Source organism: Mauremys reevesii, linkage group 2 (assembly GCF_016161935.1).
Source record: "Mauremys reevesii isolate NIE-2019 linkage group 2, ASM1616193v1, whole genome shotgun sequence".
NCBI classification, from domain to species: Eukaryota; Metazoa; Chordata; order Testudines; family Geoemydidae; genus Mauremys; species Mauremys reevesii.
This window is the reverse complement of record NC_052624.1, coordinates 14,046,948-14,068,522: the sequence shown is the minus strand read 5'-3', so window position 1 is coordinate 14,068,522 and position 21,575 is coordinate 14,046,948. Positions and strand designations below refer to the sequence as shown.

At 46.3% G+C, this 21,575-nt stretch overlaps 1 protein-coding gene across 7 annotated transcripts in view; it reads right to left on the bottom strand.

Annotated features, from left to right (window-relative positions):
- The window catches only part of LOC120397527 (sodium channel protein type 5 subunit alpha-like), a 120,796-nt gene that overhangs the window by 39,647 nt on the left and 59,574 nt on the right, over positions 1-21,575 (bottom strand). For 5 of the 7 annotated variants that reach the window (XM_039523493.1, XM_039523487.1, XM_039523492.1 and 2 more), the window contains 3 exons: positions 20,748-20,888; positions 18,176-18,299; positions 1,222-1,376 (listed from right to left, as the gene is read on the bottom strand). In XM_039523493.1, the coding sequence (XP_039379427.1) occupies positions 1,222-1,376; positions 18,176-18,299; positions 20,748-20,888 (420 nt within the window). The remainder of the gene's footprint in view (positions 1-1,221; positions 1,377-18,175; positions 18,300-20,747; positions 20,889-21,575) is intronic. The other 2 variants (XM_039523489.1, XM_039523490.1) reach the window with 1 other exon arrangement.

Here is a 21,575-nt window from a genome sequence, read left to right as displayed (position 1 = left end):
ACTGGCTACAGAATCTGAAAATCCTTATCTGAACACAGAGAGGTAGAAGTTAAGCCATAGTCCATCCTGGCCAAGCCTTGATGAGCCAGCCAGGTTGTGATGGACTCCATCTCTGGCTCTCTCCCCTCTGTCCTGCAGATCTGAGCTCCTGAGTCCCTCCAAAAAGCCCCCTTCTACTAGTCACCTGACACATCATTCTCCAGCTCAGCTCACAAGTCCAGCCTCCTGGGATTTCCTTCTGTTAGATATGATTGTTCAGTCACTGGGGCATCTTTGTGTCTTGCTGGATCCTCTGTTGATTTGGGTCAGTCTGGGCCAGTTTTTTTAATGACTGTATTCATTCCTCCACAGACAGCAAGGGGACACACACACACACCCATCCTGCATTGTTCCAGGAGCAGTGTTAACCCTTTTGGACCCACTTGGAACATAAGAATGGCCATACTGGGTCAGACCTAAGTTTCATATAGCCCAGTATCCTGTCTTCCCACAGTGGCCAATGCCAGGTGCCCCGAGGGAATGAACAGAACAGGTAATCATCAAGTGAGTCATCCCCTGTTTGTATTTCTTCACACAATGCACAGTCAACCTATGGAACTCCTTGCCAGAGGATGTTGTGAAGGCCAAGACAATAACAGGGTTAAAAAAAGAACTAGATAAGTTCATGGAGGATAGATCCATCAACAGCTATTAGCCAAGATGGACAGGGATGGTGTCCCTAGCCTTCATTTGCCAGAAGCTGAGAATGGGCGACAGGGGATGGATCACTTGTTGATTACCTGTTCTGTTCATTCCCTCTGGGGCACCTGGCATTGGCCACTGTCAGAAGACAGGATACTGGGCTAGATGGACCTTTAGTCTGACCCACTATGGCTGCTCCTATGCTCTTATGTTTTATTTTAATGAAGCACCTAAAAATGATAATCTATGCATTTGAAATAACTGCCACAGAAAAGCCACAGCAAAACCAATAGACAAGCTGAATGGAAATCATCTGTCGTATGACTTACAGTACTTTACAGTCATTATAAAAAAGAAGTTACCCCTATGCTAAATATTTTTTCCATCTCCCAACCAGTCTGAAACTTCTATCAACCAGTCTGAAAATACACCTTTCTGCCCTAAGCAAAAAAGTCATATCTTGGATATTAAATTAAAGCTATGTAACACCTCTGCATACAATTATAATTCAACCTGAGATGAGATTAAGTAAAAATTTACCAGGGCACCGCTGCTCAGCAGGATCATGAATATGATAAAGCTTTCAAACCAGCTATGTTCAACAACTTTGTAGCAGGTTTTCCTCAGGTTCCACCATGTTTTGCCTGGAAACTTTGTGATATTCACCACACAGCAAGGGAAATGTCGAACACAGCCTGAAAGAGGGACACATGTTACATGAGTACCCAGGGAAGCCATGGAAATTTCTGGGTTCAGGGGAAAGTCTTTAGTCCCTCAAAAACTTGTCTGTCTCCTGTTTCCTCTTTCTCAGTTCTTTATTAGTTGAAAGCAAACTACAAAATTATTTTTAAGTGATTAGGAATATCTTGCACCCATTAGTGAGCTATCTTCCAGCTCACTGGAAATTGGTAAGAACACTGGGGGTGCGCTTGGAATGCTGATGGCTGGGTTTACAGAACAAAGTCAAAACAACAGGATGGACCTCATGGCATTGGAGATTTACCAGCTATCTCAATGCCATGGCTAGCATTGAGAGACGGAAGAACAGCACAACAAGCACAAGGAGTCATAGTATCTTAGAAATTAGAGATAAAGATAATCTGTAGAGTCATCTAGTCCATCCCCCTTGGGAGTGCAGGATTGTTCCCCACCTTGTCATTTCTAGTCATTTATCCATTCTATGTTCAAATGTACAAACTGACTGGGTTTCTACTACATAATGTGTACGAATAGTCAATTGTCTAGTTGATCTTACAATTTAGGAAAATGTAGGTTGAATATCAGGAAAAGTTTCCTTTCAATCTCAGCACATCACTCTGTAGCGGCAAGGACTCACCAGTGCGGCACCTCCTTTGGGTCATCCTGGGAATTAGCTCTTGTCCAGCCCAGAGCACTCTCTGAAGACCAGGCCCCACCCATGTCCCTCCCAGACCCCGGTGCCCCTTTCCTCAGGATTCTGCCCCAGAAGTACCCCCACTCTGGGTCTCCCCTCCTTGGGTAACCCCCAACCCTCTAAACCCACCTTGCCTCAGTGGCTACTGCCAGTCATCATCCAACTCCCTTTCCCTGGGGCAGACTGCAGTCTGTAATGGCCACTCATCATCAGCAAGGGGGTAGGACCTGCTGCCTTTGTCTATCGCCAGGCTGCCCCTCTGCAGCCCCAGTACTTTCATAGGCCTTCAACAAGGCCTGAAGCCTGGGGGTTTACCAGGCTAGAGCTCCCCAACACCCTATGCCCTTCCCCAGCACTGCTCCGCCTCAGGTATCTTACTCCCAGGTAGCCAGCCCTTCTCACTCCTGGGCTAGAGTGAGACGCCCCTGTCTCCTGGCCCCACAGCCAGGGCTGGTTCCAGGCACCAGCCAAGCAAGCTCGTGCTTGGGGCAGCAGATTCTAAGGGGCAGCATTCCGTCCAATCCTAGGGCGGCATGGCCGCCTTTTTTTTGTTGTTGTTCACTGCTCTGGCCACCCTGTAGGGGGCGGTGGCGAGGAGGAGGGGAGCGCCCTGCTGGGAGCTGGCTGAGTGCTCCGTCTGCCCCAGCCAGTGCCAGGTCCGAGCAAGTCTGGCAGCCCACGTCCTTCCCTCCCCGCCGACCGGAGCGGCGCAGAGCCCTCCCAGCAGGCGGCACAGCGGGAGGGGCTGAGTGGTAAGCACTCTGCCTGAAGGAAGCCCTGGCTGCTCCCCTTTTCTCTCTCCCCCGTGCTCCCCCCCCCCCGCTAGCAGGGGCGCGCACTCCACTGCCTGGGGTACCTCTGCTGCTCCAGCCGCCCTGCAGGTTTTGTTTTATTTTCTTCATCGTTCCAGCCACCCCACAGGGGTTTTTTTTGTTTGTTTTGTTTTTTTGCTTGGGGAAGCAAAACGCCAGAGCCTGCCCTGCCCACAGCCCTTTCATCCAGGTCAGCTGTGGCCTGATTAAGCTAGCCAAACCTGTGGCTGCTTCCCCAATCAGCCTAGCTTGGCTGCTTTTAACCCCTATTCTGCAGGAGTGGGGCAGCTGCCCCACTACACACTCATAAACTTTTTAGTACTTATTTAATTATAGCTGGGGCAGTTAGGACTGCCTATGACTAAGGTTGCCTGACACTTCCCATTATAAAACCCCATTTTCAGTTCCCTTATAACTTTGCCAAACTTTAACCATTTGGGTGGAAATTTTCCTTGTTGGGTGTCTGTCACAAGCCTGTGTAACCTTAATTTGGCCCTTTGTGCATATGGACTATGATACAGTCATTAATTACACGATCACATACTTTTTTTTCCCCACTGGACCCCGGTCTCATTCTGTGCATAAGGATGGACCTGCTCTGGGAATAAATAAGGGTTGTGGTAATGAAGAAAATGTAATCTCTAGGATCCTTGCCTCATTTATTCCAAAACCCAAATGTTGAATAATGCATGAGGCAGTGGACTGCAGGAAGAGAAAGGATGGCCTCATGGTTAAGACAGGTGAACCATGCCTTGGGAATTAGACTATACCTCTGTCTCTGCCACTGACTTCTTATGTGGTGCTAGTCAAGCCACTTAAACTTTTCACAGGAGGTCACTAAATATATGCTCCTCATTCTCTGGGTGCCTAACTAAAGACCTTGGGGGGGTCTCATGAGCAGAAGTGCTGAGCACACACAGTCAGTAACTGAAATTAATGTGATCTGTGCTTTGATCATAGGAAGTGCTATATAATGCGAAATACTCTGAAAAATCAGGTCTTAGGTGTTTCAAATTGGGCACTCAAAATTAGTGGATATTTTTTAACTTAATCTCCCTGAGTCTCAGTTTCCCATCTGTAAAATGGGGAAAATACCATTCCCTCACCTTAGAGAGGTGTTGTGGGGACACATTAACTACTGTTTGTGAAGCACTCATGTACTATAGTGATAAGCAACAGAGAAAAGCCCATGAGGAATTTAATAATGCTGTCTTCATAGGAGATTTTGTACACTAATGCGAGGAGCCTAGGTAACAAAATGGAGGAACTAGAGATACTGGTGCAGGTAGTGAAACCAGATATTATAGGGATAACAGAAACATGGTGAAATAGTAGTCATGACTGGAGTACAGGTATTGAAGGCTATGTACTGTTTAGAAAAGACAGAAATAAAGGCAAAGTTGGTGGAGTAGCATTGTATATCAATGATGAGGTTAACTGTAAAGAAATAAGAAGTGATGGAATGGATAAGAGAGCCTATCTGGGCAAAAATCACATTGGGAAAGAAAGCTACTAGAGCCTCCCCTGAGATAGTGCTTGGGGTGTGCTATAGACCACCAGGATCTGATTTGGATATGGATAGAGACTTCTTTAATGTTTTTAATGAAGTAAACACTAATGGGAATTGTGTGAACATGAGAGACTTTAACTTCCCAGATATAGACTGGAGGACAAGCTCAGATTTTTCTGGATGTGATAGCTGATGGATTTCTTCACCAAGTAGTTGAAGAACTAACAAGAGGGGATGCCATTTTAGATTTGGTTTTGGTGAGTAGTGAGGACCTCATAGAAGAAATAGTTGTAGGGGATAACCTTGGTTCGAGTGATCATGAGCTAATTCAGTTCAAACTAGATGGAAGGATAAACAAAAATAGATCTGGGACTAGGGTCTTTGATTTCAAAAGAGCTAACTTTAAAGAATTAAGGAAATTAGTTAGGGAAGTGAATTGGACTGAAGAACTTGTGGATCTAAAGGTGGAGGAGGCCTGGAATTACTTCAAGTCAAAGTTGCAGAAACTATCAGAAGCCTGCATCCCAAGAAAGGGGAAAAAATCATAGGCAGGAGTTGTAGACCAAGCTGGATGAGCAAGCATCTCAGAGAGGTGATTAAGAAAAAGCAGAAAGCCTACAAGGAGTGGAAGATGGGAGGGATTAGCAAGGAAAGCTACCTTATTGAGGTCAGGATATGTAGGGATAAAGTGAGAAAGGCCAAAAGCCATGTAGAGTTGGACCTTGCAAAGGGAATTAAAACTAATAGTAAAAGGTTCTATAGCCATATAAATAAGAAGAAAACAAAGAAAGAAGTGGGACGGCTAAACACTGAGGATGGAGTAGAGGTTAAGGATAATCTAGGCATGGCCCAATATCTAAACAAATACTTTGCCTCAGTTTTTAATAAGGCTAATGAGGAGCTTAGAGATAATGGTAGGATGACAAATGGGAATGAGGATATGGAGGTACATATTACTACATCCAAGGTAGAAGCCAAACTCGAACAGCTTAATGGGACAAAATCGGAGGGTCAAGATAATCTTCATCTAAGAATATTAAAGGAACTGGCATGTGAAATTGCAAGCCCATTAGCAAGAATTTTTAATGAATCAGTAAACTCAAGGGTTGTACCCTATGACTGGAGAATTGCTACTATAGTTCCTATTTTTAAGAAAGGGGAAAAAAGTGATCCGAGTAACTATAGACCTGTAAGTTTGACATCTGTAGTATGCAAGATCTTGGAAAAAATTTTGAAGGAGAAAGTAGTTAAGGACATTGAGGTCAGTGATAATTGGGACAAAATACAACATGGCTTTACAAAAGATAGATTGTGCCAAACCAACCTGATCTCCTTCTTTGAGAAGGTAACAGATTTTTTTAGACAAAGGAAACTCAGTGGATCTAATTTACCTCGATTTCAGTAAGGCATATGATACAGTTCCACGTGGGGACTTATTAGTGAAATTGGAAAAGATGGGGATCAATATGAAAATTGAAAGGTGGATAAGGAACTGGTTAAAGGGGAGACTACAATGGGTCATACTGAAAGGTGAACTGTCAGGCTGGAAGGAGGTTACTAGCGGAATTCCTCAGGGATCGGTTTTGGGACCAATTTTATTTAATCTTTTTATTACTGACCTTGGCACAAAAAGTGGGAATGTGTTAATAAAGTTTGTGAATGACACAAAGCTGGGAGGTATTGCTAACACAGAGAAGGACTGGGATATCATACAGGAAGATCAGGATGACCTTGTAAAAGACGGTTACTCACCGTAGTAACTGTTGTTCTTCGAGATGTGTTGCTCCTATCCATTCCAGTCAGGTGTGCGCGCCGTGCGTGCATGGCTCTCCGGAACTTTTTTACCCTAGCAACTCCGGCGGGCCGGCTGGCGCCCCCTGGAGTGGCGCCGCTATGGCGCCTGTTATATACTCTAGCCGGCCCGTCCGCTCCTCAGTTCCTTCTTGCCGGCTACTCTGACAGTGGGGAAGGAGGGCGGGTCTGGAATGGATAGGAGCAACACATCTCAAAGAACAACAGTTACTACGGTGAGTAACCGTCTTTTCTTCTTCGAGTGATTGCTCCTATGCATTCCAGTCAGGTGATTCCCAAGCCTTACCTAGGCGGTGGGGTCGGAGTGAGACGTGGCGGAGTGTAATACCGCGGAGCCGAAGGCTGCGTCGTCTCGAGACTGCTGCACCAACGCATAGTGGGAGGCGAAGGTGTGAACCGAAGACCAGGTGGCCGCTCGATAGATGTCCTGGATGGGGACATGGGCCAGGAAGGTGGCCGACGAGGCGTGCGCCCTCGTGGAGTGAGCGGTGAGGCGGCATGGTGGCACACGAGCAAGCTCGTAGCAGGTCCGGATACATGCAGTGACCCAGGAGGAAATCCGTTGGGAGGAGATCGGCTCGCCTTTCATGCGGTCAGCAACCGCCACGAACAGCTGGGGCGAACGCCGGAAGGGCTTAGTCCGCTCGATGTAGAAAGCGAGCGCCCTGCGGACGTCGAGGGTGTGCAGCTGTTGCTCCCGAGGCGAGGCATGTGGCTTCGTGAAGAATACCGGGAGGAAGATCTCCTGGTTGAGGTGGAAGGCCGACACCACCTTCGGGAGGAAGGCCGGATGTGGTCGAAGCTGCACCTTGTCCCCGTGGAAGACGGTGTATGGCGGACTAACCGTTAGAGCGCGGAGCTCAGAGACTCGCCTCGCTGATGTAATGGCGACGAGGAAGGCCGTCTTCCAGGAGAGGTAGAGCAGGGAGCACGTGGCCAAGGGCTCGAAGGGGGGACCCATCAGCTTGGCCAGCACGAGGTTCAAATCCCAGGTCGGGGCAGGACGCCGCACCAGCGGGTACAAGCGGTCCAGGCCTTTAAGGAAGCGGGAAACCATCTGGTTGGAGAAGATGGACCGACCTTCCACTGATGGACGAAAAGTGGACACTGCTGCCAGGTGAACTCTTAAGGAGGAGACCACAAGGCCTTGCTCCTTAAGGTACCAGAGGTAGTCCAGGATGGTAGGAACAGGGACTACGAAGGGATTGAGGCCTCGTTGGTCACACCAGAGCGCGAACCGCTTCCATTTCGCCAGATAGGTGGAGCGAGTGGAAGGCTTTCTGCTCTCTAGCAGGACTTGCTGTACTGCCGCCGAACAGTCCCTCTCTGCGTGGGTCAACCACTCAGGTACCAAGCTGTAAGATGGAGGGACTGTAGGCTCGGATGGCGGAGTCTGCCGAAGTCCTGAGTGATGAGGTCCGGCCACAACAGAAGGGGGATGGGATCCCGAATGGAGAGCTCGAGCAGCAGGGAGTACCAATGTTGCCTCGGCCAGGCCGGAGCTACGAGAATGACGGTGGCTCTGTCCCTCCGAAGCTTCTGTAACACTCGGTGGACGAGCGGGAATGGAGGGAATGCATAGAGAAGGTGATCCTTCCAGGAATACAGGAAGGCGTCCGATAGGGAGCCCGGCGCGTGACCCCGGAACGAGCAGAACAGGTGGCACTTCCTGTTCACCTTGGAAGCAAATAGGTCTATCCGGGGAAACCCCCACCTGCGGAAGATTGTGCGCACAACGTCGGGACGGAGAGACCACTCGTGGGAGAAGAAAGACCTGCTGAGATGGTCGGCCAGCGTGTTCTGTACTCCCGGAAGAAAGGACGCTTCTAGGTGAATGGAGTGGGTCACGCAGAAGTGCCACAGGAGCATCGCCTCCTTGCAGAGGAGGGAGGAGCGGGCTCCGCCCTGTTTGTTCACGTAGAACATTGCTGACGTATTGTCCGTGAACACTGTCACACAGGTGGGTGCAGAAGGTGCAGAAGGTGCGACAGGCCAGACGGATCGCTCGCAGCTCGCGGACATTGATGTGCAGAGCGAGCTCCTGGGGCGACCACAGGCCTTGGGTGTGAAGGTCACCCAGGTGAGCTCCCCAACCGAGCGCTGAGGCATCCGTGGTCAGAGTGGCGGATGGGCGAGGAGGATGGAACGGGACTCCCACACAGACAATCTCCGGGTCTAGCCACCAGTTGAGGGACTCGAGGGTTGGCCTGGAGACTGTGACCACCATATTGATGGGATCTCGATGCGGCCGGTACACCGACGCGAGCCAAGACTGGAATGGGCGGAGGTGAAGCCGCGCATACGCGGTGACGTACGTGCATGATGCCATGTGGCCCAGGAGGCGGAGGCAGGAGCGCACCATCGTGGTTGGGAAGGAGACGAGGTCCCGGATGAGGGAGACCATCGTCTGATGCCGAGATCGCGGTAGGCAAGCCCGGGCCAACGAGGAGTCGAGGACCGCTCCAATGAACTCCACCCGCTGCAACGGGATCAAGGTGGACTTCCCGGTGTTGATGAGAAGACCGAGTCGTCGGAAGAGGGACAGTATGTCTGTCAACTGGCCCATTACCAGCTGTCGAGACTGTCCGCGAACCAGCCAGTCGTCGAGATACGGGTAGACATGTATCCGACGACGGCGGAGGGCTGCGGTAACCACCGCCATGCATTTGGTAAATACCCTCGGTGCGGTGGAGAGCCCGAACGGCAACACGGCGAACTGGTAGTGGGCGTTGTTGACCACAAACCGGAGGTAACGTCGATGGGGAGGATAGATCGCGACATGGAAGTAGGCGTCCTTCATGTCGAGGGCGGCAAACCAGTCTCCCGGATCCAGAGAGGGAATGATGGTCCCCAAGGTGACCATGTGAAACTTGGGCTTGAGCAGGTACTTGTTCAGCTCGCGAAGGTCCAGGATAGGACGTAGCCCCCCTTTCGCTTTGGGGATGAGAAAATAACGGGAGTAGAATCTCCTGCCCCGCCTGTCTTGAGGCACTGCTTCTATGGCACCCACGCTCAACAGAGTCTGGACCTCTTGTAAGAGGACTTGCTCATGAGAGGGGTCCCTGAAGAGGGACAGGGAGGATGGGTGGGAAGGCGGGGGCGAAACAAATTGAAGGCGGTATCCCGACTGGACTGTTTGAGTACAAGCCCTGGACAGCGACCTCCGTCGAAGGACCTGCGGACTATTCATCGGCTGGGTCGGGCTGCATGGTCCCCTCGCGGTCAGGCTCACGTGTAGGAGAAGGGGGCGGTCGGCTAACCGTCGCCTCTGGTACCCTGCGTTCGGAAGCAGGCGCCCTCGGGGGCAATGGCACCCCCTGAGTCTCGTACTGGGCCCATGGCACCCAGAATCCCCACTGCTGTGCCCCCTGAGGTTGGCCGTGCGGGGTAGGCGGAAGGTGGGCAGTGCTGTCCACCGCGGAGGCGACTGATGCCGAGCGGGATGGCCATGGCGGTGCCGAGGCCCTGATAGATTGCGCCGTCGATTGAGGCAGTCCGGCCCCGGACGGTGCCAAGGATCGGTGCCGGTCTTCACGGTACCGGGACGGTGACTGAGACCAACGCGTGCCACGGTGCCGGGAGCTCGACCGGTGCCGGGAGCTCGACCGGGAATCGGACCTGCGGTGCCAGGAGCGGCTGCGCGGTGAACGGTGCCGGGACGGAGACCTTTGTCAGTGCCGACGCGACGGCGATCGGGACCTGGTGCGACGCCGGGAGTGCGACCGGTACCGTGATGACGAGCGGTACCGGGACTGCGACCGACGTCGAGACGGCGACCGGTACCGCGATGGCGAGCGGTGCCGAGATCGCGATCGACGGGACGGTGATCTACGGCGGGACCGGGAACGTGACCGGGAGCAGGAGCGTCGTCCGTGCCATCTGTCTGGAGAGGGCGGCCGGAGCATCATGGCCAGTTTTCCTGCCGACACGACAGCCCGCGCCGGCGGTGCCGGGGGCCGGAGGCTCGGTGCCTCTATGAGCTGTATTAGCTCGCGCGCCGAGGAGAATGTCTCCGGCGTAGATGGCAGCCGGGGCTCGACCACGGTCGGTGCCGGGGAGCATGGCGATGCCGGACTCAACGGCCCTTGCGGCGCCGGAGTCAATGGCCCGGTGCACATCTTGTGCACGGCCACCGCAGGGGCCGCAGGTGGCGCAATCGTCTTCGCTGAGTCCTCAGCGCGGGCCTAAGCAAGTGCCTTCGCCAGCTTGTGTTTTTTAGAAGGCGAGAGCGAGCGGTGCCGGGTCTTCGGAGCCGCTGGCTGAGGCAGTGGGGCCGTGGTGCGCTCTGCACCGATGAAGCTCTCGGTGCCGGCGCAGACGGTGCCGGGGGCTGGAGCGACGCCTCCATTAGGAGTTGTTTCAATCGAATGTCCTGCTCCTTCCAAGTTCGCGGCTTGAAGGCGGAACAGAAAGAACACTTATCTGTTCGGTGTCCTTCGCCCAGGCAACGGAGGCAGGCGTCGTGTGGGTCCCCGACTGGCATAGGCCTCTGGCACGCTGCGCAGGGCTTAAAGCCCGGTGCTTTGGGCATGAGCCCGCACCGGGGGAGGAAAGGGAGGGGATACCCCCCTTAACCCTATCCTAAAAACTAACTAACTAACTATGAAAACTATCTACACTAAGTACTAACGAACTATATACAGAGAACAGTAGCGAGAGCTAGGGCAGTGGAGGACAGAGAGCACTCCACAGTTCCAACTGGCCGTCACGGGCGGTAAGAAGGAACTGAGGAGCGGACGGGCTGGCTAGGGTATATAACAGGCGCCATAGCGGCGCCACTCCAGGGGGCGCCAGCCGGCCCGCCGGAGTTGCTAGGGTAAAAAAGTTCCGGAGAGCCGTGCACGCGCGGCGCGCACACCTGACTGGAATGCATAGGAGCAATCACTTGAAGAAGAAACTGGAGTAATAGTAATAGGATGAAATTTAATAGTGAAAAGTGCAAGGTCATGCATTTAGGGATTAATAACAAGAATTTTGGTTATAAATTGGGGATGCATCAGTTGGAAGTAACAGAGGAGGAGAAGGACCTCGGAGTATTGGTTGATCACAGAATGACTATGAGTCGCCAATGTGATATGGCCATTAAAAAAGCTAATGCGGTTTTAGGATGCATCAGGCGAGGTATTTCCAGTAAAGATAAGGAGGTGTTAGTACCATTATACAAGGCACTGGTGACACCTCATCTGGAATATTGTGTGCAGTTCTGGTCTCCCATGTTTAAGAAGGATGAATTCAAACTGGAATAGGTACAGAGAAGGGCTACTAGGATGATTCGAGGAATGGAAAAACCTGTCTTATGAAAGGCGAGTCAAAGAGCTTGGCTTGTTTAGCCTAATTAAAAGAAGGCTGAGGGGAGATATGATTGCACTTTATAAATATATCAGAGGGATAAATATCAGGGAGGGAGAGGAATTAAGCTTAGTACCAATGTGGACACAAGAACAAATGGATATAAACTGGACGCTAGGAAGTTTAGACTTGAAATTAGACAAAGGTTTCTAACCATTAGAGGAGTGAAGTTCTGCAACAGCCTTCCAAGGGCAGTAGTGGGGACAAAAGACATATCTGGCTTCAGAATTAAGCTTGATAAATTTATGGAGGGGATGGTATGATGGGATAACCTAATTTTGGCAATTAATTTGGCAATTGATCTTTGATTATTAGCAGGTAAATATGCCCAATGGTCTGTGATGTGATGTTAGATGGGGTCGGATCTGAGTTACTACAGAGAATTCTTTCCTAGGTGCTGGCTGGTGAGTCTTGCCCACATGCTCAGGGTTTAACTGATCGCCATACTTGGGGTCAGGAAGGAATTTTCCTGCAGGGCAGATTGGCAGAGGCCCTGGAGGTTTTTCATCTTCCTCTGCAACATGGTGCACGGGTCACTTGCTGGAGGATTCTCTGCACTGTGAAGTCTTTAAACCACGATTTGAGAACATAAGAACATAAGAAAGGCCGTACCGGGTCAGACCAAAGGTCCATCTAGCCCAGTATCTGTCTACCGACAGTGGCCAATGCCAGGTGCCCCAGAGGGAGTGAATCTAACAGGCAATGATCAAGTGATCTCTCTCCTGCCATCCATCTCCATCCTCTGACGAACAGAGGCTAGGGACACCATTCTTACCCATTCTGGCTAATAGCCATTTATGGACTTAGCCACCATGAATTTATCCAGTCGCCTTTTAAACATTGTTATAGTCCTAGCCTTCAGAACCTCCTCAGGTAAGGAGTTCCACAAGTTGACTGTGCGCTGCATGAAGAAGAACTTCCTTTTATTTGTTTTAAACCTGCTGCCTATTAATTTCATTTGGTGACCCCTAGTTCTTGTATTATGGGAATAAGTAAATAACTTTTCCTTATCCACTTTCTGAGGACTTCAGTAACTCAGATATAGGTTAGGGGTTTGTTACAGGAGTGGGTGGGTGAGATTCTGTGGCCTGCATTGTGCAGGAGGTCAGACTAGATGATCATAATGGTCCCTTCTGACCTTAAAGTCTATGAGTCTATGAGATTTTGAATAGTGTACAATATATAAGGCATGGGACCACACATTGATCAACAAAGAGAAAACAAAATATTGAATAGCTGCTTATCAAGCGAGAATCATCCATTCTGTGCACTGAAGGAGGCAGGGGTGTTATAGAAAAAATAGTATGTGATCATGCAATTAAAGAATGTATCATAATGCATATACCCAAAGAGGCCAAGTTAAGGTTGCACAGATAACTTTAGCTCTGGCATGTCCTAACTTTTGAGTGCTTCACTTTGAAACTTTAATAACTTTAATAATGTTATTTTAACATCATTTTTTGTTTGTAATTATTATCATATCTACATCTAGTGCATAGGAAGAGGGTAGTATACTTTTAAATAGTTTGAGAGTCCTGTAGTGGTATTCACTGTGTTTTATGTTTTGAGGAGCCACCAGGACTAAGCAGAACAGGGATATGTGTAGCTAGATCTTACGCATTTATAAATATTTAATAAATGTGGTTATTTGGGACTGAACTGCCAGTGCAGTTTCTTCATATTATTTTTGTTGTGTAAATAGCAAAATACATACCACCACCTTATTTCAATGTATTAATAAACATTCTTTAAAACCTTGTCTCATAAACTCATCCCTACAGACCTTTAACCATGTTTGATTTTCTCCTCTGAATTCTGTCCAGTTTGTCAACAAGAAATGAAAGTAGTGTTCTAAGAATAGTCTCACCATAAAGAAAGGGACCATTACTTTCCCTGATCTATAACAAGTTACAGCTCATATATAATCCAGAAGTGCATTACACATTGTGCTTGAAAGAGGGTTTTAGACAAAGCCCACTGAAAACTATTGTAGTCTTTCTATTGGCTTTAATGGTTTTGGATCACACTCACATTGCATTACAAGTTATATGTCATTTTTTGTCCAATACCTTACTTTATTCTCTTTTGAAATGACTGCTTCCAAAGTTATCTTTATTTTGGATTATTTTTGCCCAAATATCTCAGCTTGTATTTTCTAAGATGAATTTCATTGTATTACTTACCCCTGTGTTTTAAATCTCCTTTTTATTATTTCTTCGTCAGCACTGGTGTTTGCAACACTTCCCAGTTTAGTGACACATACAAATTTAATTAACATGGTGTTTTTCCTCATTTCAAAATCTTTAGTGAAGGTGTTAAATAGCACCAGACCCAAAGTTGAGCTCTTCAATATCCCCCATTTATGAATTGTCCACAAGCAGCTTCCAGTTTTTGTAAATGTATTTGCTATTCAAAACTACTAGCTGAATCACTTAAGAGCAATAATTATTGGTCTACAGATTGTTTGTGATCAGCCTGTTGTGAGCATTCATTATTCAAAATTCAAACTGTATTGGCTTCATAAGGCCCCGGTTAAATGAATGCAAGTATTTCAAACATTCGCTGTATCTGGTATAATTACTTACATTTATGAGTTCAATGTTTTATTTCTGCCAACATTTTCTAATATTCACTTAAAGGTCATTGTTTCAACAAACATTCCTGCCATTAAACTGATCTTCTACAGGCCAGCCAGCCTCACCTCAGTCCCTGGAAAAATCATGGAGCAGGTTCACAAGGAATCAATTCTGAAGCACTTAGAGGAGAGGAAAGTGATCAGGAACAGTCACCATGGATTCACCAAGGGCAAGTCATGCCTGACTAATCTAATTGCCTTCTATGAGGAGATAACTGGCTCTGTGGATGAGGGGAAAGCAGTGGACATGTTATCCCTTGACTTTAGCAAAGCTTTTGCTATGGTCTCCCACAGTATTCTTGCCAGCACGTTAAAGTAATATGGGCTGGATGAATGGACTATAAGGTGGATAGAAAGCTGGCTACATCATCGAGCTCAATGTGCAGTGATCAACGGCTCCATGTCTAATTGGCAGCCAGTATCAAGTGGGGTGCCCCAAGGGTCGCTCCTGGGGCTGGTTTTCTTCAATATCTTCATTATTGATCTGGAGGATGGCATGGACTGCACTCTCAGCAAGTTTGCAGATGACACTAAACTGGGAGGAGTGGTAGAAATGCTGGAGGGTAGGGATAGTAGGATGAAGAGGGACCTAGACAAATTAGAGGATTGGGCCAAAATAAATCTGATGAGGTTCAACAAGGACGAGTGCAGAGTCCTGCAATTAGGACAGAAGAATCCTATGCACTGCTACAGACTAGGGACCGAGTGACTAGGCAGCAATTCTGCAGAAAAGGATCTAGAGGTTATAGTGGATGAGAAGCTGGACATAAGTCAACAGTGTGCCCTTGTTGCCAAGAAGGCTAACAGAATTTTGGGTTGTATAAGTAGAACATTGCCAGAAGATCGAGGGATGTAATCATTCCCCTCTATTCAGCACTGGTGAGGCCTCTTCTGGAGTACTGTGTCCAGTTTTGGGCCCCACACTGTAAGAAGGATGTGGAATAATTGGAAAGAGTCCAGCAGAGGACAACAAAAATGATTAGGGGGCTGGAGCACATGATTTATGTGGAGAGGCTGAGGGAACTGGGCGAATTTAGTGTGCAGAAGAGAGGAATGAGGGGGGATTTGATAGCTGCTTTTAACTATCTGAAAGAGGGTTCTAAAGAGGTTGGATCTAGACTATTCTCAGTGGTAGCAGATGACAGAACAAGGAGTAATGGTCTCAAGTTGCAGTGGGGGAGATTTAGGTTGGACATTAGGAAAAACTTTTTCACTAGGAGGGTGGTGAAACACTGGAATGGGTTACCTAGGGAGGTGGTGGAATCTCCATCCTTAGAGGTTTTTAAGGTCAGGCTTGACAAAGCCCTGGCTGGGATGATTTAGTTGGGGATTGGTCCTGCTTTGAGCAGGGGGTTGGACTAGATGACCTCCTGAAGCCCCTTCCAACCCTGATATTCTATGGTTTGATGATTCTATGATGATTCTAGGATAATTGCTACAAAACGAAACAATCGAGTGCATAAAATAGATAAATAAAGCAGTTCTTAGTTTGATTCTAGCCCTCTTCCTGACAACCTTTGTATGCTGCTTTGGCCCCAATCCTGCAAACACCTTCATACATGATAAACTGTAAGCAGGTAAGTAGGTTTCAAGAGAGCTACTCCCCTGCATCAAATTAAACTCATTCATAAGTGCTTAGGGTCTTAGATGGTAACCTTTGCAATGCAAGATCTACATCTGCCTTGCATGTCCATAGTATCTAGCATATTGTTGGCATGACCAGAATACAAATCAATAATGAATAATCAAAATATTCATTGGATTTTTGTGTGTGGAATTTACTAGCTATTAAGCTGATCAGTGAACTGCTTATGAACCTTCAACATGTTTTAATCCATGTGATCTCATATCGCGTGGCACTGAAATTAATATTCCAAGTAAGATTTCATGTCTACTACATCAATTCCTTACGAATTCCTTGTAATAACATTATTGATGATGGATTGCTGTGGATTTATGTAATTCCACTGGAATTTAGCAATGATATTTATAGCATGAACTAATTCAACAGAACCTGTATCCCCTGTAGCTAATCAATTTCAGCTTGAAAACCAGATCCTTAGGTCCAGCCAAGTTACTCTCAGCAGAGGACCTGAGATGAACAAGGTAGCTATCCTGGTGGTAATCAGGGGCCAGTTTTACCTTGATGTAAATTAGAGAGCTTTCTAATTTGTTCTAATCTGCAGGTTGCTTTAATCTATGCCAGCAACAATGGCCTCCAAGGAACTGTTCTGCTGTCTGGAGATTACTGGAGTGCGAGCATTCCTCCTACCCCTGATACTTGTGCCAGGGGCAGCATGAGGTGGTGCAGAGCTGGCCATGTCACTGCTGCAGGAGACAGGGTTCCTCTAATCTGGAGAAATCCCCAGCTTCTCTGTTAGAGATCGACATAAAGGGACCTGACCAGGGTCAAAGATCTGTATGTACATTTGCAATTCATAGCCAAACAGGATACATCAATTCCCATTTAAAGCAGCATTGGGAAGTAGGAACATTTCCACATATATCAGACTAACACAGCAAACTATTGACTTTGTCTAAATATTGTATTCTCTTTCTTGTTCTCAGTTATTCCAGTGTAAAATTTTCCCTTCAACAGTTTCTTCAACCTTCATATATCATGGATCTTTCACATACAACCTCATCTCACTTGCACATTCTGCAGCCAGTGTCTCCATTACAGCTATTTCAACTAAATTACAATTAATATATTAATTTAAAGCCTAAAATACAAGCATGGCACCATAATGGTTATCTGCTTCACTTGTATCTACTTCAGGGCTAGTTTATGGAGTCTTTGTTAAAAGCCACAGTAATTTAGTACTAGCGGATACAATGAACCTGCCTCATTCTGAATTTTTGGTCAAAACTCAGAAATGGAAGAATCGGATAATCAGAAGTAATTGGTAAAGAAATATAGATGGGTTGCAGGGGGAGAGGCTGGGTGGAATGATAGAAAGGGCTCTGAACAGTGAAGGTAAGGAAAAGTGTGGAGAAGTAGATGGCAGGAGAGATTATGGTAAGGAAGGGCTGTGGGAATCTAGAGGGTTGTTATAATGAGAGAATGGGGAGCAGGACAGAATCAAGAGAGAGATAGCTGGGGCAGTGAGGAACAGAGAGGAAGAGGCAGTCAGGCAGGGTTAGTAAGTGAAGGAAGAAGCTGGATGGCAGATGCAGAGCTGCCACAGATAACTGATGTCACAAGGTGGATGGGTACAAGAGATAAAGGGAAAACGTATAAGAAGTGTGGCTGGTTGAACACTAGACTCAAACTGAAACAGCTAACGTCTGGTGGAGGGGCAGAAGGGAGGAGCCTTTGTGTCTTGTGAGCCAGCTGGTAGGAGGAAAGAGCATGTCAGCTGACGGGAGTAGCATTGTGGGAAAGGAATCTGAATACTGTTCAGCTTTCTAAAATCAGTTCGTTCTCCAGGAACATTGGTCTTTTATAATCATAAGGAATCATAACCCAGGTGGAAATTAATCTGTGAATTGACCCTGATGACATGTTTTACCCTGTTACTTCTACTACAGACAGTTCAGGGAGACTACTGTTTGCTCTGAGAAATAACTGATATGAAGTAGGGGTTTGGATGATATGTTAACGAATTTAATTTTTTCTCTGGTGAAAACCACAGTATTCTTAGTTTTGACTAGAAGGAGACAGCTGTGAAAATTAAAATAAGCATTGAGTACAAATATCGTCATGAAGTAAACTTGTAAAGCTGTGCAGCAATTTAAATTGCATTTCTGGACTTACCATCCTACAGAAATTCAGCTGAATACTAACAAGTTCTCTCCACCTGTTTCATGTGTGTTTGACTATTACAGAGATCTATGGATGAAAAGTTCTATGCAACTACTCAGTAATTATATTATTACTAAATACTCGCACGTAGACAAAGTGCCAACATTAACTAGGAGAACAGGCTACTTTGGATTGTTTGTCTCACTTCCTAGTCATAGTGAAATTAGCAGATCCTTACCTTCTGGAAAACAGTTATCAGGTTCTTTTAAGTCTTCAGCCAGTTCAGGGATCTGTTTCAGAAGCTCCTCAGGATTTGTCAGATCCACTGTGCTGCCTTCAGAACAGCTGATGTCATCCAGGTGCTATGCAAGAGAAGACAATGTATCATTTTTTGTTTAAAGTAGTCACTGTGCTTTAAAATAAACTGAATGCTCTTCTTTCTACATTCTGTTGCATACCAGAAGCAACTACAACAGTACACTGTCATCATCAGGAGGGTGCTCTCTGCTGCTTGGGAAGGAAACTGCAGCCCTCGGCTCATTGGGAAGGGTGCTCTGTACACTGCAGCCCAGGCTGGCTTGAGTTGGTTAATTTCAGCAGAGCTTTGCCTTTCTTGCCAGCCTGATTTGAGCCGACAGGTTAGTGAAAGGGAGAGCCCCGAACCAGGGGGAAGAGGGCATTCACCTGACCTGAGCTTGGCACTGCAGGGAACCAAGAAAGGAGATTTAAAAACAAAAATTTGCTAGCCGGGCCCCTTCCCTGTTTCCAGGGTTTAATTTCTGAAAATAGCTAGACAGGTAACCCCAGGCCAAGCCAGGGGAACGAGTAAAGGAGAAACAAAGTCAAGCTAGCTCCATCTTTGATCCTGTAGTAAGGGCTTCATCCCTGGAGGCACAATGCCCCCACTCCCCGGCCCATTGGGGCACGTGGCCCTGTCTCATCCCACCCCACCTGGCATCCATGCGGCTCTCTTCACTGGCTAACCTGTCTCGCCTGCCCAGCCCACTTCATTAGCCATCTTCCCCTGCATCACAGCGTGTGCTACCTACTATGGAATGGCGAGAAAGAACACATTTGGGTAAAAACAAGCCCTGGCTAATGTGCTGCTCTCTCCAAAGTGTGTCAGGCTTTAGCAACATATTTATTTAGCCTCCACAAACTTCTTTTCCTCACCTGCAGATTATAGTGATCTCACCCCATGAAGCCCTGGAATGTGATTCCTTCTGAGAACATGATCATTTGAGATGTAATGACATTGACTTGGTATACAACAGAATGGAGTAAGAAGAGCATAGAATGGATTTTATTAACACTGTTGAGCTGCTTGTGAATGATTTTGTAACTATACATATTGGTGACTTCTTTCTCTGAATGTCACTGTAATTGGCAGAGAAAGTCACTAGATTTGTCACTGGCCACTTTGACACTTACTTTCTTGCTAGGGAAACCAAAAAGTCACTAAATCTAGTGACAAAATAGCTAAGTTGGCAACATTCCAGTGGAATGGACTTTCTCTCCTGAAATATCTCCACATCAATTTAAAGCCAAAGCTAGATTTAAAGATACTAGATTAATCACTGTAATAAAACTTGCATATGAGAATGATTCCAACTTTTCTTGAATTAAGTGTATATAGTTCTTAAACGCAGACAGGCTTTAAAACATTTCACTAGTTAGAGCTGAAAACAATTAAAACCAGAGTGCCTCACCTGGGGAAAAAGTGAGCGAGAGAGAGAGACAGACAGGGAAATGAAAATATAGTTTATTCAGAGTCCTATTTGGTTGAACTCTACAAATTTCGGTTCAGAATGAAAGTACCATTAAATGCCCTTGATAATTTACACAAATTAGAACATGTAATCACATGAAACATAATGTATTCTCCACTGGCATAGACTTCCTTGTATTCCAGCATATTTCACGCTTCACACCACTAGAGATGTGTGAATAATTCATAACAAATTATTTATTCAGTGAATTCTGCCACTTTTTCTGTTTCCAAATTGCTGATGAACAATTTGTGATTTTCTTGAATATGTTCCTTATTCAAAATTATTCTCCAAAGACTTGTGTAAATAATCATGGGATTTTATTTTTTACTTTTTGTGAGCAATTCATTTAAAATACTCTGTATTTGAAATCTGAGCTGTTTTGATTGGACATATAGACAACATTGTATGTGTCCACTCCCTGACTAGAGGAGTATAACCTTTAGATATTCAGTTTGGAAAAAAAAATTTAAGATTACATATACAAAATTCATTTAATGTGTTTTGAAATTATACAGAAAAAAGACTGGACACACCAGAATGGTCCCTGAAACCATTTTCTGGGACAAAACATTTTTGGTAATTCAGATGTCAAGTAGACAATGTTAATTTTATAGGTAATGTTTCTGAATCAAAGGCAACTCAGAACCCAGCTTCTCTTCCTAATAGTTTTTAATTAATATTTATAAATACAGCATTTTGCCATTTCCATTCATAGTGATCCAACTATTCCACCCTTAACCAATGAGACAGACTACTTCAAGCTAAATATAACTGAGCCGCGTACATTTATCAGTCATGTTATAATGCAAGTATTAATAAAAAATGGAACTATGATGAACACCTACATGGCTAAGATATCTGAGGGCATCCCAATACTTAAAGAAAGAGTTCTTGTGCTTTAAACACAAAATAGAATAATAAAGATAAAATTTATTGTACAACATTATTTTAGAGTCATTATCTTTATTAGATTCCAAAAAACTGAAACAGAACATACAGAGATTGGTGATCTCATGTTAGGTAAAAACATGGTGTTACCTCCTCTTGTCCTTGTGATGATTCATCCCTTTGTTTACATACGTTAAACTCACTTAAGTCTTCAGAAAAAACCTCAGATCCTTTACTCCAAACTCCTGGGCTTTTACATTGCTCTCCCCTCTGTCTCAGGTGGTTTTCCTGCTGAAGAAAGAACAGGAGTACTTGTGGCACCTTAGAGACTAACAAATTTATTTGAGCATAAGCTTTCGTGGGCTACAGCCCACTTCTTCGGATGCTGAAGATAAACTAAGATGGGTTTATTTTATTTTCTCTCTTCTTTTTTGTGGCAGAGGGATGGCACACTTAATTTTAAAGTAGAACACTGCAAATGGAACAGAAAGCACCCTGAACTGCTCACTTATAATCTTAATCTTTACAGAGAGATACAAAGTGGGGAAAAGCGACAAAGAGTCCTGTGGCATCTTGTAGACTAACAGATAAGACTAACAGCATAAGCTTTCATGGGTGAATATGAAGTGGGTATTCACCTACGAAATCTCATGCTCCATCTGTTAGTCTACAAGGTGCCACAGGATTCTTTGCCACTTTTTACAGATCCAGACTAACACAGCTACCCCTCTGAAAGTGGGAAAAGTTTGCCTTGGTTACCTAAAATAAATTAAGGCCTGATCCAAAGCCCACTGAAATCAATGGGAATCTTTGCGTCAGAGCCAAGTGAAGAACTCAGGACCTGAAGGGGAGATTTTAGATTCATAGTCAGTCATGACTTCTGTGACGTTCTCATAGGAACCCAGGATTCTGAGGGTATGTCTACACTACGGGATTATTCCGAATTTACATAAACCGGTTTAGCAAAACAGATTGTAT